Source organism: Perca flavescens, chromosome 13 (assembly GCF_004354835.1).
Source record: "Perca flavescens isolate YP-PL-M2 chromosome 13, PFLA_1.0, whole genome shotgun sequence".
In the NCBI taxonomy this organism is placed as follows: Eukaryota; Metazoa; Chordata; class Actinopteri; order Perciformes; family Percidae; genus Perca; species Perca flavescens.
This window is the reverse complement of record NC_041343.1, coordinates 15,053,733-15,067,805: the sequence shown is the minus strand read 5'-3', so window position 1 is coordinate 15,067,805 and position 14,073 is coordinate 15,053,733. Positions and strand designations below refer to the sequence as shown.

General features: G+C 40.5%; 1 protein-coding gene across 2 annotated transcripts; it reads right to left on the bottom strand.

Annotated features, from left to right (window-relative positions):
- Window positions 1–50: 50 nt before the first annotated feature.
- Window positions 51–7,335, bottom strand: wasf3a (WASP family member 3a). Of its 2 annotated transcripts, none has more exons than XM_028594464.1 (9): window positions 7,074–7,335; window positions 5,123–5,287; window positions 4,131–4,265; window positions 3,889–4,042; window positions 3,690–3,807; window positions 3,411–3,595; window positions 1,697–1,918; window positions 1,302–1,606; window positions 51–1,165 (listed from the first exon to the last, which is right to left on the bottom strand). In XM_028594464.1, the coding sequence occupies exons 2-9, from the start codon at window positions 5,253–5,255 to the stop codon at window positions 1,008–1,010; spliced, it is 1,410 nt and encodes a 469-aa protein (XP_028450265.1). In that variant the 5' UTR covers window positions 5,256–5,287; window positions 7,074–7,335; the 3' UTR covers window positions 51–1,007. The 2 variants fall into 2 exon arrangements, with proteins under 2 accessions (XP_028450265.1, XP_028450266.1); XM_028594465.1 differs by having other exon boundaries at window positions 5,123–5,284.
- Window positions 7,336–14,073: the final 6,738 nt, after the last annotated feature.

Here is a 14,073-nt window from a genome sequence, read left to right as displayed (position 1 = left end):
TAGGATCACAACATAGCTACTATAGAATCACAACATGATTTTCTAGCTAATACAGACAAATCATTATTTATTGGCAGACCAAACTGTTTTCAGTTTGGTACCTGACTAAACATACCGTGGGGTAGTGAAATGGTCAGATATTGAGGTAGCATTACCAAATATTGAATGGAATTACTTTTCAAACATTCACATAATATAGGAAGGGGTATATTTAGTAAAAAATATTATTAGGGTTGTGATATTTCATACAATTATGAAAATAAATACTGAAAGTTTTACTTCAAATTGTTGCACTAACTCATAAATAATAGGCCTTTTCCACAACAGACATTTTGACTTAATAATAATCCTATTTAATGATACAGGTGTTACTTATAACTTCAATGGTGGCTCTGTTCTATGCAAGTGTCCCAGTAAGCCATGACAGTGTGACAATGAGCCAGCATGCACAGCACCAGTATACTGAAACTGAAGCAGCTAAATGGAATTCAGCCAATCATTTTATTATTTATGGACCTTCCTGGGGTTTTCTTACTGAAACAAATTTAAATGTCTTCAGTGAAAAAGGCCTAGTACTGGGACATCCGTTTTAGGGTCTAATGCACATTTCATCAATGGGTATGGTGCGTTCAAGGTGTCAGTTTATCAGGAGATGACATTTTATTAGAACGCACAGTTTAGATTGACAAAGTGAGAAAACAAATTTCATTAGTGGTAGAAAATGAAAAATGTAATCATACAATTTAATCAGACGATCCATCACTTCTTAATGTGAATCTGAAAATTCACCAGTTTCAGAAAAATGGTACAAAGTGTCCACCCCTGCAGTTTCCTCATGAAATGTGGCAGCACATAAATAATACAAGATGAAATTAAGGAGCTCTGGCAGCAGTGGTTTGGTATGTGGAGTCCACTAGGTGGAGCCAAAGAGAGGGATTCACCGTTTTGGTTTATTTGCACTGATGATCCAATTAAGCAAAACTTCAACCAGGTGCTACACTTTGTGTTTAGTCTGACCACTCGTTTTCCTCCAGCTCAGAGTCGTCATCAGAGTCACTGTACTCCACCGCAATGCGCCGGGACAGGATGGTGGCCACGTCGTTCCCCACCGGCTCCTGCTTGTTCAGCTGCTCCTGCTGCTCTTGAACTTTCTTCAGCTGGATGCCTAGTAATGGCACACATACAGTATATTAAAATAAGATTATATATTGTACATCTTACAGTTTTATTCAATCATGTCTGCTCTTATCTGACCAGCAGAAAACAATGCCAGATAAAACCGCGCCAGTACCGCTACTCACCCATACGGATCGCAGACAGCAGGTCACTTCTCGCATCTCTCACAGGTCGAGTCTCAGCTCTGCCGCTTTCACTGTATCCCGCTAGGTGTGAGGGTGCAGCTGGGGGAGGGAGAGGTGGAGGTGGGGGACCTGGGGGAGGAGGGAACATGTGTGGCCCTGGAAGAGGTAAGGATGGGAGAGGGTAGCCTGGGCCTATGTGCAAAACTCCATTATGTGGTGTTGGTGGGAGCGCACCCAGAGGAAAACCAAAGGCTGTCTGGGCTGATGGTATGGGTGGGCCGGGGGAAGGAGGTGGGGGAAGAGAGCTGGTCGACAGTGAAAGAAAGAGGATTATGTTGCAGTGGAAAATAGATATTATATTGAATTCTTTCTCTAATTATGCAACAAACACATACTTGTAATTTGCAGGTGGACGTATTGAACCGTTCAATCGGTCTGCAGCATGAGGCTCTGCTGTGGCATAGGTTACTCTCTTGTAGTTCACATCAATGCTGTGGTATTCATGCTCCACAGGTGGTGAGGGGTGTGCGTTCCCAGTCACGTAATCTTGTGACTTGGCATGATTACAAGCAGCGTGGGCAGGCAATGGAGGGACGGGGTAGTCTGGGAGGTCAGGCCTGGATAAACAATGAAAAACAGAGAGCTTTTCATGCAGATGCCTTCACATATCCAGATGGTGGATTCTTTGTTATAAAATCAAAACTGAAGCTTTACACAACAGAGATATTGCTATTTCAACCACAAGGTAAAGTAGAGTTTAGATTTTATTCCTCCCGATCTTATTTTTGCAATTGTTTACAGTATTATTCTAATACTTTTGATTGTGGACGCACAAATGTTTTGGGCTAGTTTAATACTCACTGGAAAGTCAGTGAGTATTAAACTAGCCCAAAACATTTCATATGCAGTATCAGAAAGAGCAAAAAATGTCTCCAAAGCTAGGGGTGGGGGAAAAAATCGATACAGCATAGTATCGCGATATTTCTCGTGGCAATACTGTATCGATACACAGGCGCCAAGTATCGATCTTTTATTATTTAAATTGCACATCAGAATTTAACTTTTTGGTAGTATAATAATGAAATCAATTGCTTATTCGGTCCACCAGATGGCGCTGTTTGTTTTCTGGTGAGGTCAGCGGGGTGACTGTCAGCGTGCAGGAGGATGTAGATAAAATAAACATGGCAGCGTCAGAGAAAGAAATCAGAAATGCACCATCTGCGTTTAAATCAAGTGTTTGGACTTTTTTCGGATTTTTTAACAAGGAGGGGACAACTGAGATGGATATGAGACATGGGATTTGCAAGGAGTGTCGTATGCAAATAAAATACTCAGGGAATACCACAAACATGAGGGCTCATCTCACACGGCACCATCCAGAGTTAGCGTTAGCCGAGGACGGTAAAGCTAATGCTAAACCAGCTCCGCCGAAAAACCAACCAACACTGGACACACTTAGCTTGACAAAGCTACCTCCCAATTCAGAGCGAGCTAAGAAAATAACTCAAGCCATCGCCTACTTCATGTGCAAAGACCTGCGTCCATACAACGTTGTGGAAAATGAAGGATTTTGTCACTTGCTAAAAACACCGGAACCGAGGTACGTGACTCCGTCACGCCGTTTTTGTACTCATTTTAATTGTAAAAAATACCTGTAGTAGCACAGCAGTGCATACCTGTTGGTATTACAGTCTAGTCCACCTTAATTAAAAATGCAAACAGTTCAGTTTGCCAGGTGTATACAACATTTATAACATATTCATTAAAGTGCTGGTTAGTTAGTCAGCTTGACAGTCACATTTTACAGCAATAAAATTCATGTGAGATGAACAAACAGATGTTGACAAAGTTTTCCTTTGGGGACATAATAATGAAGTTGGAAAAAAGGTAATAAATTGCAATATATTGCAGAATATCGCAATATGTTTAAAATCGCAATAATATCGTATCGTGACCTAAGTATCGTGATAATATCGTATCGTGGTACCTCTGGTGATTCCCACCCCTATCCAAAGCTGTGCAGTTTGTGACATTTTAAATGTTGATTCTATTCAAAAACCCAAATTCCCTGGTTGCATCTCTATTTTCTTTCAGAAAATAAGCACTAACCTGCCGTCGGGGGAGAGCGAGCCCTCAGATGATGCCCCTCGTTGGAGACTCTGCGGATGGCGGTGATCTGGACGAAGTTCTTTATCGAATGCCATCATGTTCCACTCTTGCCTGCGGTTTCGAGCCTTTCTCACCTTCTTCACCTCGCGCTGAAGGGTGCTGCTTTCCACACATCGTTTCTGTTCCTGGGAAAGGTAGATTGAAGGGACAGAAAGGGAGATGAGAACCAAATTGCCAAATAAATACATTAAAATAAAACAGTCAGTAGAGTGCTCTTACCCTTTGCCTCCGCCTTTCTTTCCTCTTGTCCTCTGTGTCCTGAAGCATTTTCTCCTTCCACAACTCAAAAAAGTAAGACGGGTCTGAGTAGAATTTCATTGCATCAGTGGAATCCTCTCTGTATTTTAAAAACAATTTTACACACAAAATCAGAATGTAACCTGTTCAGATGTTGTCGTTTGTACAACGCATGCAGTACCTGTAGCCAGTGAGGGTGCTGAGGGGAGGAGGCCTGTCGCTGCTGTTGTACATCTCAGCCACCGAGTTCGGAGTGCTGTCTTTGGACAAAACCTGCTGGTCCTGGACAGTAGAGCTTTTGAATGCCTTCCTCATGTTTATGTCCTGAAGAGAGACTACAAAACAGTAAGACAGGGGTTTAAAGTTTAATACAATGCATGTGAGAATGAAAATAAGATATTAAAGTGCATCCAGTGAACTAACCCTCCTCCACGTTGGAGTCTAGCTGGGTGACCTTGACGGCTAAGCGGTCAATGCGGTCCTGGAGAGAGTTGGCGCGAACATAAAAGGTGTTGGCCTCGTTAAAAAGCTCCCCAAAAACGTTTTCTGCATGTGTACCTGCAACCAGCGCAAAGAACCAGAAGAGAAAAGGAGTTGTTAATACATAGAAAGGTGATTCAAACCTGTGAGGTAAAGAAAGAAGTGCAGCATATTGCATGACACATGAAAATATGTTTTATAATGTTTGTACATTTCTGAATCCATTCTATTTCTCTGGATTATACACAAGCATTACGTGTTTAGTCCCCCCACATAACATCATGAATGGCACACGTCAAACAGCGCTGATCCACTTAATGTGGAAGCTTTCATTAGACTGCCTCTGTTTGTGTCTCTGCCCACTCTCCGTCTTATCTGCCTGTGATACAAAGCTTTACAGTAAGCTCTAAGCTCCTGTAACATCACCACACACACACACACACACACACACACACACACACACACACACACACACACACACACACACACACTTCCCAAAATAGTCTTTCCATCTACATTTTTCTCTGTGTCTCACACATTTCAGTAGATAAACTGTAAAACCCATCAATAAACACACACAGGTATACCAATGCTTATATGGACATTGCCCCACATCTTTAACCATTTTAACCACTCTGCTTCTGTACAAATTGGCTGATTAGGGTGTACAGTAGATAGATGTGATAACAGTTACATGATAATTACTTTTAATGCTTTTTATGTGTTTTCATTTGTTTTGTTTTGGCTTGTCAAAAGCATAACAATGAAGTGACATTGGGATATCATCCACCACTCCTTGACTTAAACTAATTAACTTGTTTTGTGCTAATTTGGGGTGGTCATACAGCTTCCCTCCTGTAATGATCTCACATTAAAGAAGCATCTGAACATGTTTTGATACAAACATAGCTAAATATGAGTAACTGTGATCTTACTCAGACTACTGAGCTGGCGGATGATGGCGGACAATGTATTGTTGGTTACACATTCCAGCTCGTTGCCAATCCGATCAGGCACTGCACCGTGGCACAGGTGGCGAGGCTGAATGTTTCTCTTGACCAAAGGCATGACCCCCTCTCACAACTCGGCCACAGCACCTGCTGGGGGACAGAGTACAGCTCTGACAGCTCATTTTATACTAAAGTACAACTAGCAAAGTATAACTATCACCACATTGATCCATATTCATAAAGAAACATCAGTATATAAGCATTGACTCTAGGTTAGTCTATATCAACGACGTTCCAATTAAGGGATTGCTCAGGTGCCGCCAGAAATTCCGCCAGATGTCCCTCATTTCGGCTGGATGTCCCTCACCTTTGGCTTTCTTTGTGTTGGCAATTTAAACTGGTGGATTTATGAGGACTATTGGTTAACTGCTCCTCAGATCTCTGCAGGGTAAATCCAGACAGCTAGCTAGACTACCTGTCCAATCTGAGGTTTCTGTTGCATGTCTAAAACAACCTTTGAACTACACATGTTCCACCCAAACAAGTTCCTTCCCGAGGCAATTTTGCAGAGGCACCGTTGCTCCGTCCGCCAGACCCTGCTCCGCAGCGCTGTGGGGGAAGGTCTGGCAATGCATGACAAGGTTAATGCACGTAATGTAACTGTTACTGTATTGTTATCGATTTTCTTACCAGTACCTAGAGTCGTGACTTACTTACTTACTTAATTCACAGGTGTCACTTGTGTACAAATGAACACTAATAATAGATATAAATTGTATATTTAAAAAGACAAAACCTGTTGTAATTTATCTAAACTGAATTTAACATTTCACAGCAATTGGTGGGCCTGTTATCCTTTTTTGTTTTGAAGATATTAGTTATCAATGAGTAATGGTAAAAAGTGTAATGGACAGAATCAAATTAAAGCTTCTATGATTTTGTAACATTTGCTGTGTTAATTACTGGACCACTTGCTGTTGAATGTCACAATGTATCACCATCTATTAAAGTGGTACAATTATTGTATGTTATTTCTTTTTTAAGGATTTAACATGTTCGGCAACAGCTGTGTTATTAAGTGATTATTATTGTGATAAAAGAGGTGTGAAGACAACAGATGTGGTCATTTTTAAGTGAATCTGCAAGTCACTTTACACTTCTTTATTACATGGATTTAAAACAAAGGGTTGAGTGATTGCCTGTAATTATGGGTGACCCAGCACACTAAGAACACCAACATATCATAACTACCATCTTTTTCATATCAGTGCACTGGCAAACAAGTCAGAGAGAACCGTTTGACCAGAAAAGTACATGGAGCTGCTTCACGGACTATAACACCAATATGAAGTTTACATTCTAGCATTTTTGACAAATATAAAGCATGATATGAATCAATCAGGGTTCAATGCCTCGGTTTCTAGGACAGCAGTGTAAGTTAACATTCTTTTGGCAGTCTCATCAGTGTATGGCAGCAGACAGTTTTCACCAATACTCTGCTTTGAATAATTATTCACAAAAAAGTTGAATGACCTTATTTAAATTCTTAAAATGGCATACACTCCTCCCTCCCCTCCCCCCCATCGTTACAAAAATCCAGAATCTATAAATATGCAAAATTATTGTAATTAAAATTTAAAATATGCAAATATACGTTTTGTTTTCGGGGTGGCAGGTGAGCGTCAATTTCCCATAATTCCCCGCGTCAGCGTTAAAACCGCACATTGCTACTGCATGCTAACATGACGGTCATCTGCTTTAGAGGCTCTTTGAAGCGGCTGTCAATCACAGAGCTGTCTGTTCTTCTTGACAGAAAGTTTAAACGTCTAACAGCAGGTAACTTTTCAAATACAAGTACACGAAACACGGGATATCTAACAATATGTGAGCCGCACCACAACATGCTAAAAACACAATTGTACGTTATCTATCCTACCATAGAGTTTCCGTTGAGTTAGCTTGTTGGGCTCAACGCACGTTTTTGCACGTCAGCACGCCGGAAAGGAGCAGCGAAAGTCGGGTCCAAGCTGTTTTATCCAAATTAAACAAACTCTTTGCTGGCCTGCTGCAGTCGTGTGTTGGACATTTACAGTAGTCATCTCTGCAGGGCGGAGTTCACTCTGAAAACAAATCTCTCTGGTCCAAATCACAGCTTGAGCCATGAGGGGATTTGGCCAGCAGATTTACTCCTGTCATCCAATCACAGTCATCATGCCAGCCATCTATTTCCGGATGTATTAGTCCAATTTTATGCTTTATGGAACTGTAAGTCATTATCTGCCTTCTATGAATTGGGTAATAATAATAATTTCTAATTATTAATAGTAACAACTAACGTTAATCAAATCAAGGCTGCAATAATGAATACTTTCATTATTGATTAATGTGCTAATTAGGACCTTTTCTCCCTGTCCATTTGGCATTGAGTCTAGTCACAAAATAGTGAAAATGCCAATCACAATTTCCCCACAGCCTAACATAAAGTCTACTTATTTTGAAAATACCAAACCCAAAAATAATCAGACATAACAGAGAACATGTTTTGCACTCTCATAATTATTCGTCATGTATTGCAGCTGAACAAAAATGTTTTTTTTTATTTAACCTTTTCAACTTTTCTCAGTTCTCTTTGATTTTTCTTTCAAGCCATCCACTTGGCATAAACAGCAGTATCTCAGTCCCAGCCAGTCTATTAACATTTCAGTGGGGACGACCTGGATTAATAGTGAAAAGAGACACTCCGCATTTGATTTGAAAGCCACACGCTCACACACACACACACACACACACACACACACACACACACACACACACTCTCTTCGCACAGATGGCATCATCTGTATTGCGGGAGGGACTAGTCTAACCCAGATATGGGGGCTTAAATCTTGAGTAGCACGCCATGATACTATGACTCATAGTTGTTAGAGTAAGAGTATTGCTTGTTTCACAGAGATTGTTTAATGCAACTATCTTGATCTTGTGACTTCAATCAGGGTGCAAAAGATGAGCATCATACTTTCTACATACACATTCTATATTAAGGCAGGTGCAGGAAATCTAATTCAGTGAAAAAAAGAGCAGAGTTGCCTCACATTGGATTACGTACGTACAGTATACTTATCAGCACAAAACTGATTACAATACATCAGTGTCATGGTTAACTAATTAAACAAAAACCACTTACAATATGATCTTTATCTGACTGTCTTTTTGTACATGTTTTGTTGATGGTGTCCGTTTGCTGTTAAGTCTTGGGAGCAAAGCATTTTGCTGAGGGGTGTTCAATATTTTAGACGGTGCCATAATCTCTTGGCCAGCTTAGAAGTATTAACCCCAATACAGTATTTACCCTCCCCATTATCACCATCATTGACCCTGCTGGTTTCACACAATGTAGCCAACCACCAGCTTACCCACTTACTGCACACCGGCACAAACACTATCACCTCTATCATCCATTAGACACAGATGCCCAGACTGCCTCTCCTCTGATATTTGTCCTCCTATTATGGCTTTCTAGTCCTACTCCAAATTGATCATTGCCAATGCCTTGCCAGTTATTACCCAGTGAGTGAGCGCCACACACACACACACACACACACACACACACACACACACACACACACACTTACAACCACTGAGCTGTGTCATGAGCATCAGTGTATAAATCACACTCATGTTTGTGTTCATGTTTAGCTTGAAGGTTAGAATAATAATCTTGTTCCACACTGTCTTGTGTAGTGTTTTTGTTGAAATCATGAATAACTTAAAGAGACACATTGTGGAGTTTGTAGACCTCTGTTGACTTTTGATTCAGGATGCCTTTACTTGTGGCATCTATGTCAGAGTCATGAGCAGAGGTGTCAAGTAACAAAGTACAAATACTTTGTTACCTTACTTAAGTAGAAATTTTGGGTATTTATACTTTACTGGAGTAATTATTTTATGGCAGTCTTTTTACTTCTACTCCTTACATTTGAACACAATTATCTTTTCTTTCTACTCCTTACATTTTAAAAATAGCCTCGTTACTCCTATTTCAGTTCGGCTTGTTTTCATTACGGCTTGTCATCATGCCATCCGGATAGAGTGAATTTGATTGTGGTTGGATGAGAAGTATAAACACATACCATTCCGACACCCTATTGGTTTGTATGTGATCCATCGCACCTGTACATGACACAAATCATGTGACACTCCAAGGAAATAGCAGACATATGTAGCCTAGTACGAAGATGTACGTGGCAGAGACTCAAGAGAACTCGAGCGAAATGTGCCAACCAAGCACCAGCGAGGAGGTTGGTAGCCAGGAAGACCAGCCAACCCTTCTACGTACCTGGAAGAATTTTTCGAAATGGTTGGATGCAAAAAAAAACAACTCCTTTCGAATGCGCTGCAAGCTCTGCGCACCCAAGTACCACAAGCTAATTGTTTCCAAAACTTGACGTCTAATATGAAAAGAAATTATTTTCTTTCCCTTACATTACTTTTACTTTTATACTTTAAGTAGTTTTGAAACCAGTACTTTTACACTTTTACTTGAGTAAAAAGCTTGAGTTGATACTTCTCAAGTCTTTTCAAACCCTAGTATACTTCTACCTGAGTAATGAATGGGAATACTTTTGACACCTCTGCTCATGAGACATTTAAATGCTTCATTCTTTGTGTTGGAAACTTTAGTCTTGAGTTACATTCATACAGTGAGGGCATCTCAGCCTCTTCTGAGTTGATTCTGACAATTTTCTTTATCCTTCTTTTGTGAGTCCCCCAACTTTATGGAAATACTAAATCGCTGGAGAAGAGTCAAAAATGATAGGGCTGTAGTATTTTTTTTTTTTTTAAGATAATTTTTGGGGCATTTTAGGCCGTTAATTGACAGGACAGCTGAAGGCAGGAAAGGAGAGAGAGAGGGGGAATGACATGCAGCAAAGGGCCTCAGGTGGAAATTGAACCCGGGCCACTGCGGTAGGGACTCTTTGACATTGAGGGCTGTAGTATTTAACGTCTATTTTTATGTTATTAGGTGCCATACTGACAGTATTAATCTTGTGATGTTCATACTTTTCACCTGGTGCCATCTGTTGGTTATTGTTGGTAGCACAAATGAACAGTTATACATGGGTTAAAATATACAGTATGTCTAATGTATCTGGCTATGTAATGTGTGTATTTCATTGACTTGTTATGTATGATTTGAGGCTTGCACAAATGCGGATATGTTTAAATGAATATGTTTCTTCACTGAATAGATCCTGCTGCTGATCAGCTATGTGAGCGAGGAAGAGGAAGTTAAGCAGCAGTTGAGTCCTGCTCTTCCCCTCAGACAACCAGACAATCACAAGTCCCAGGTAAGAGACTTTTGAAAGTACCAAATAGTAATACAAATGAATCTAATGTCAATAAAAACACATTTTCCTTCATTTGTGGATATGACAAAACAATTACAAATCAAGGTCCTAGACTTTTTGTTTGTTTTTGTCTTCATGAGCAGGAGTGTGCTCTGCCATGTTGTCTCAATAGCTGTTATAATTTCATCCATTGCACTTTTTAGGACTTTTCATCTGTGTGGCAATAAAGTTAAGCTTTGAAGATTATTCTTGAACTTGCGTATAATAATGATAGTAATAATTCCAACCCAACTAAAGGTCCACTTACTAGCTTTTCTGGGAGCTTTTAGCCATATCACATGTATCGTTTAGGGATATGTTTAGTGGGTTGTTTATAATTGAAATTTAGTCAATTGATTAAAAGAATTAACCACATATGTCTGTAAAATAGTTATATTTATCTAATTTTCAAATTATTTTGTATTGTGAAAATTAAACAGTACCGCTTCTCTATTGCATTAACAAATCATTAAAATTCACCATATCTTGTCATTATAAAGCTATCATCAAGTAATTATCCAACTGTTTTTTTCTCATCTTGTTTACAATGGGCCTTTACAAAACACAAAACCTTAAATTTTCCCATAGCAGAGCGCAGCACATCACACGACAGTGGGAAAAATAATCAGCCGGAGCTTAAGGCCGTATCAAAAGCCTCACAGTTCCTGAGCAGCCGCCTTTAGAGGGGGTGACTCTTAGAATGCCTCAGCTTGTTTGTCTCATGGTTTAAGTGGTGCACATAGCCATGGAAAGATCATTAAATCACTGTTTTACCACTTGGCTTAATCCCTACAACAAAAGGGGAAGATACAAAAAAAGAGAAAATGGAGAGAAAAAGGTGGTGGGCGAGATTAAGTAGAAACTTGATGGATCTAAACTGACGGCTCTGTTTCCCAGCGTTGCTAAGGGGAGTTAAGAATCTTGATTCCACATCTCCCAGGCTGAGGAGTGGCTGCCGATCGAACGTTCTCTATTACCCCTGCAGTGGCCAGCCGCGCTTGTAGTGTCCACTGTTTTGGCCATCTGCCGGATTACCCAGCAGGATATATTTTTATAGAGCGCATCCTATTCATATCCTGCCTGCAAAGGTTTACATTAAGGTTGAACTCGGGTGCACTTACAATGGCAGATGAAGTAAGCTCTATCCTTCTTACAGCACCCCTCCCCATCTTCTCACTGTTTGGGAGACTGATAGCACTGGGTTGAAAGGGGCTGCTTCACCATGGCATGAAAGAGGATCTCATGCAATGCCACTGTCTGCTGCTGATTTTTTTTCACGCGCTGACAATAAAGTGGTGCCCAGCATGAATGAAAAACATTTGTATGTGCCAAGTGCGATTGTTTCTTCTAATAAGCATCAACAGGCCAACTTCTCTGTGTTACCATACAGGTGAACTCATTCCTGGGAAAATGTTTTTTTCTTTCTCAGCCTTGTAGGCGCGATGGCGTCCCCCTTTTTCCTCGACCTAACGGGATTAGTCGTGCCAGTGCTACCCCGGCTGTCACGGTACTGTCTACTTCCCATCTCTCTTCTGGGCCTCTAATGTGATTAACCCATTCCCTGTGGTCCAAATGGTTCTGGAGGGTGGGTAGAAGGGGAAGGGGAGGAGGGGGGCACCTCCTTGGCATGTTCCTCCCTATGCCTAACTCACCATCATTGGCACCTTTGTCAGGCAGGAAGGACCGAGATTGAATGTCTGTGACGGTGTGGAGACAAGTACAAGTGGCTGTGAAAATAATTCATAAACTCAGACGCTTGCAATTTAAATAACGTTATTATTGAAACCATTTCAACATTTAAATAGTAGTTGTCATAAATTCTTTAATTTGGATTCACAAGGCTTTTTGCACATTTAAACGCTAGATCTCACTTTAACAGTCCGCTTTGTTTGAGTCCGATCATGATCCATTCAAACACTTCAATCATTAATGAAAATCTGTTCAGGCTGATTTGTATTATGGCTTTTGCTTTCACAGACATCAGCCCTGAATATTTACTGCTTGCCTAAGTAGAGACAATAATGATTGCCGACGCCCATCATCTTGTCAAATGTCAGTGTTGTGGGGCTTCGCCTGTTTAACACATGTCACGCTCATTTTCGACTCATCTGTCACAAGTCTTCTCCAGGGCATCTGCTGCACGCAGAGGACCACATGCCCTTTGCCACCGCTCAGAGGGAGAAGCCTCCGAACCAAAGGGCTACATACAAAACCCAAAGCTGAAATCACCTTTACAGTGGCAAACACTTGTCACTTCACATTTTTATATGTGTGGTGATGTACAGCATACTGTAGCTTCTCGGTATAATGAGGAACATTCATTACCATGTGCATGAAAACTATTAATCTGACTCTCCTAGTCTCTCCTAGACTCTAGAAGTGAATGCTCATGTTTGTTGTTTAGATAATTCAAACCACCAGTAAAACATTTGAAGCTAATCCATCACAATAATCCTGTTTACTCAAATCCTGTATATATTCTTGAAAACCAAGTTTAGCTACTCAAATGGCTCTTTGGAAGTAAAGTTAGCAGAAAGCAACAGTTTCACACAATATCAGCAGCACAACAATTACAGCATATAAAGCTGAATATCTATACAACCAATAAAATATTAGCTGAAATAATTTAAACCCTGAAAAAAACGAACTAGTCTTTAATTTAAACCCTGTTTTGTTTTTGAAGATCACGGACAAATGTTCCTCGTACCCTGCTTTGTGAAAGCCAGGAAAAGGACACTCCCTGTCCAACAACATCTACGCGCATGCTGTGTTCAGCAGTGCTTCACGTGAGCACACAGCCTTGGTCAGGCGACGGCACGGAGAATTAGGAGTCTTAATTAAGATTTTTTTTTACAACGCTGCATGTGCTGTTCATATGCGAGACAACAGGCTTGAATAGGGTGGGGTGCGGTGGATCCTTAAACAGCTGCTTTCTCTTAAACAAAACCCAAAGTTAACATGAAGATCCACACGATGAAGGAATGTGCGTCACTTTACTTTTACCCTCAAAGATAGTCTATAAGATTGTTTATATGTCAGTTAAATCCTTTAGTTTGTGCATTTTTGTATATATGTATATTTATTGTACATATGTATACTTATGGCATGAATGGGCCAAGAGAAAACAATTCGACATTGTGGCTGAAAGACAATACGATGCATCAGGGGGTAGCACCCCCTTGTGTGGAGATTTGGTGGGTTTCCAATCCTGATATCCAGCCCAGCACCATGTAATGGAAGGTGACACTTATTGTATTAGCAGGGGCTAATGAGTGTCTAAAAGCCTGTGTGACTGTGTACTCCGAGGAATCTCATCGTGTGTGATGGGACAATATCTCTGCAAAGTAGACGAGGCCATAAAGTGCAGCCACGCGAGGCCTCTGCGAGTTTTAAGCACTTCACTTCTAATAGAGATATAAAGAGGGGAGAATGAGTAGCCAGCTTCATTTGATGCCCAATCCAGATTAGTTTAGGCAGGTAAACTTCAGATGAATATACACAATCATAAAACAAACAAGAATCTGCTTTTGTCTGATCAAATTGTCAATT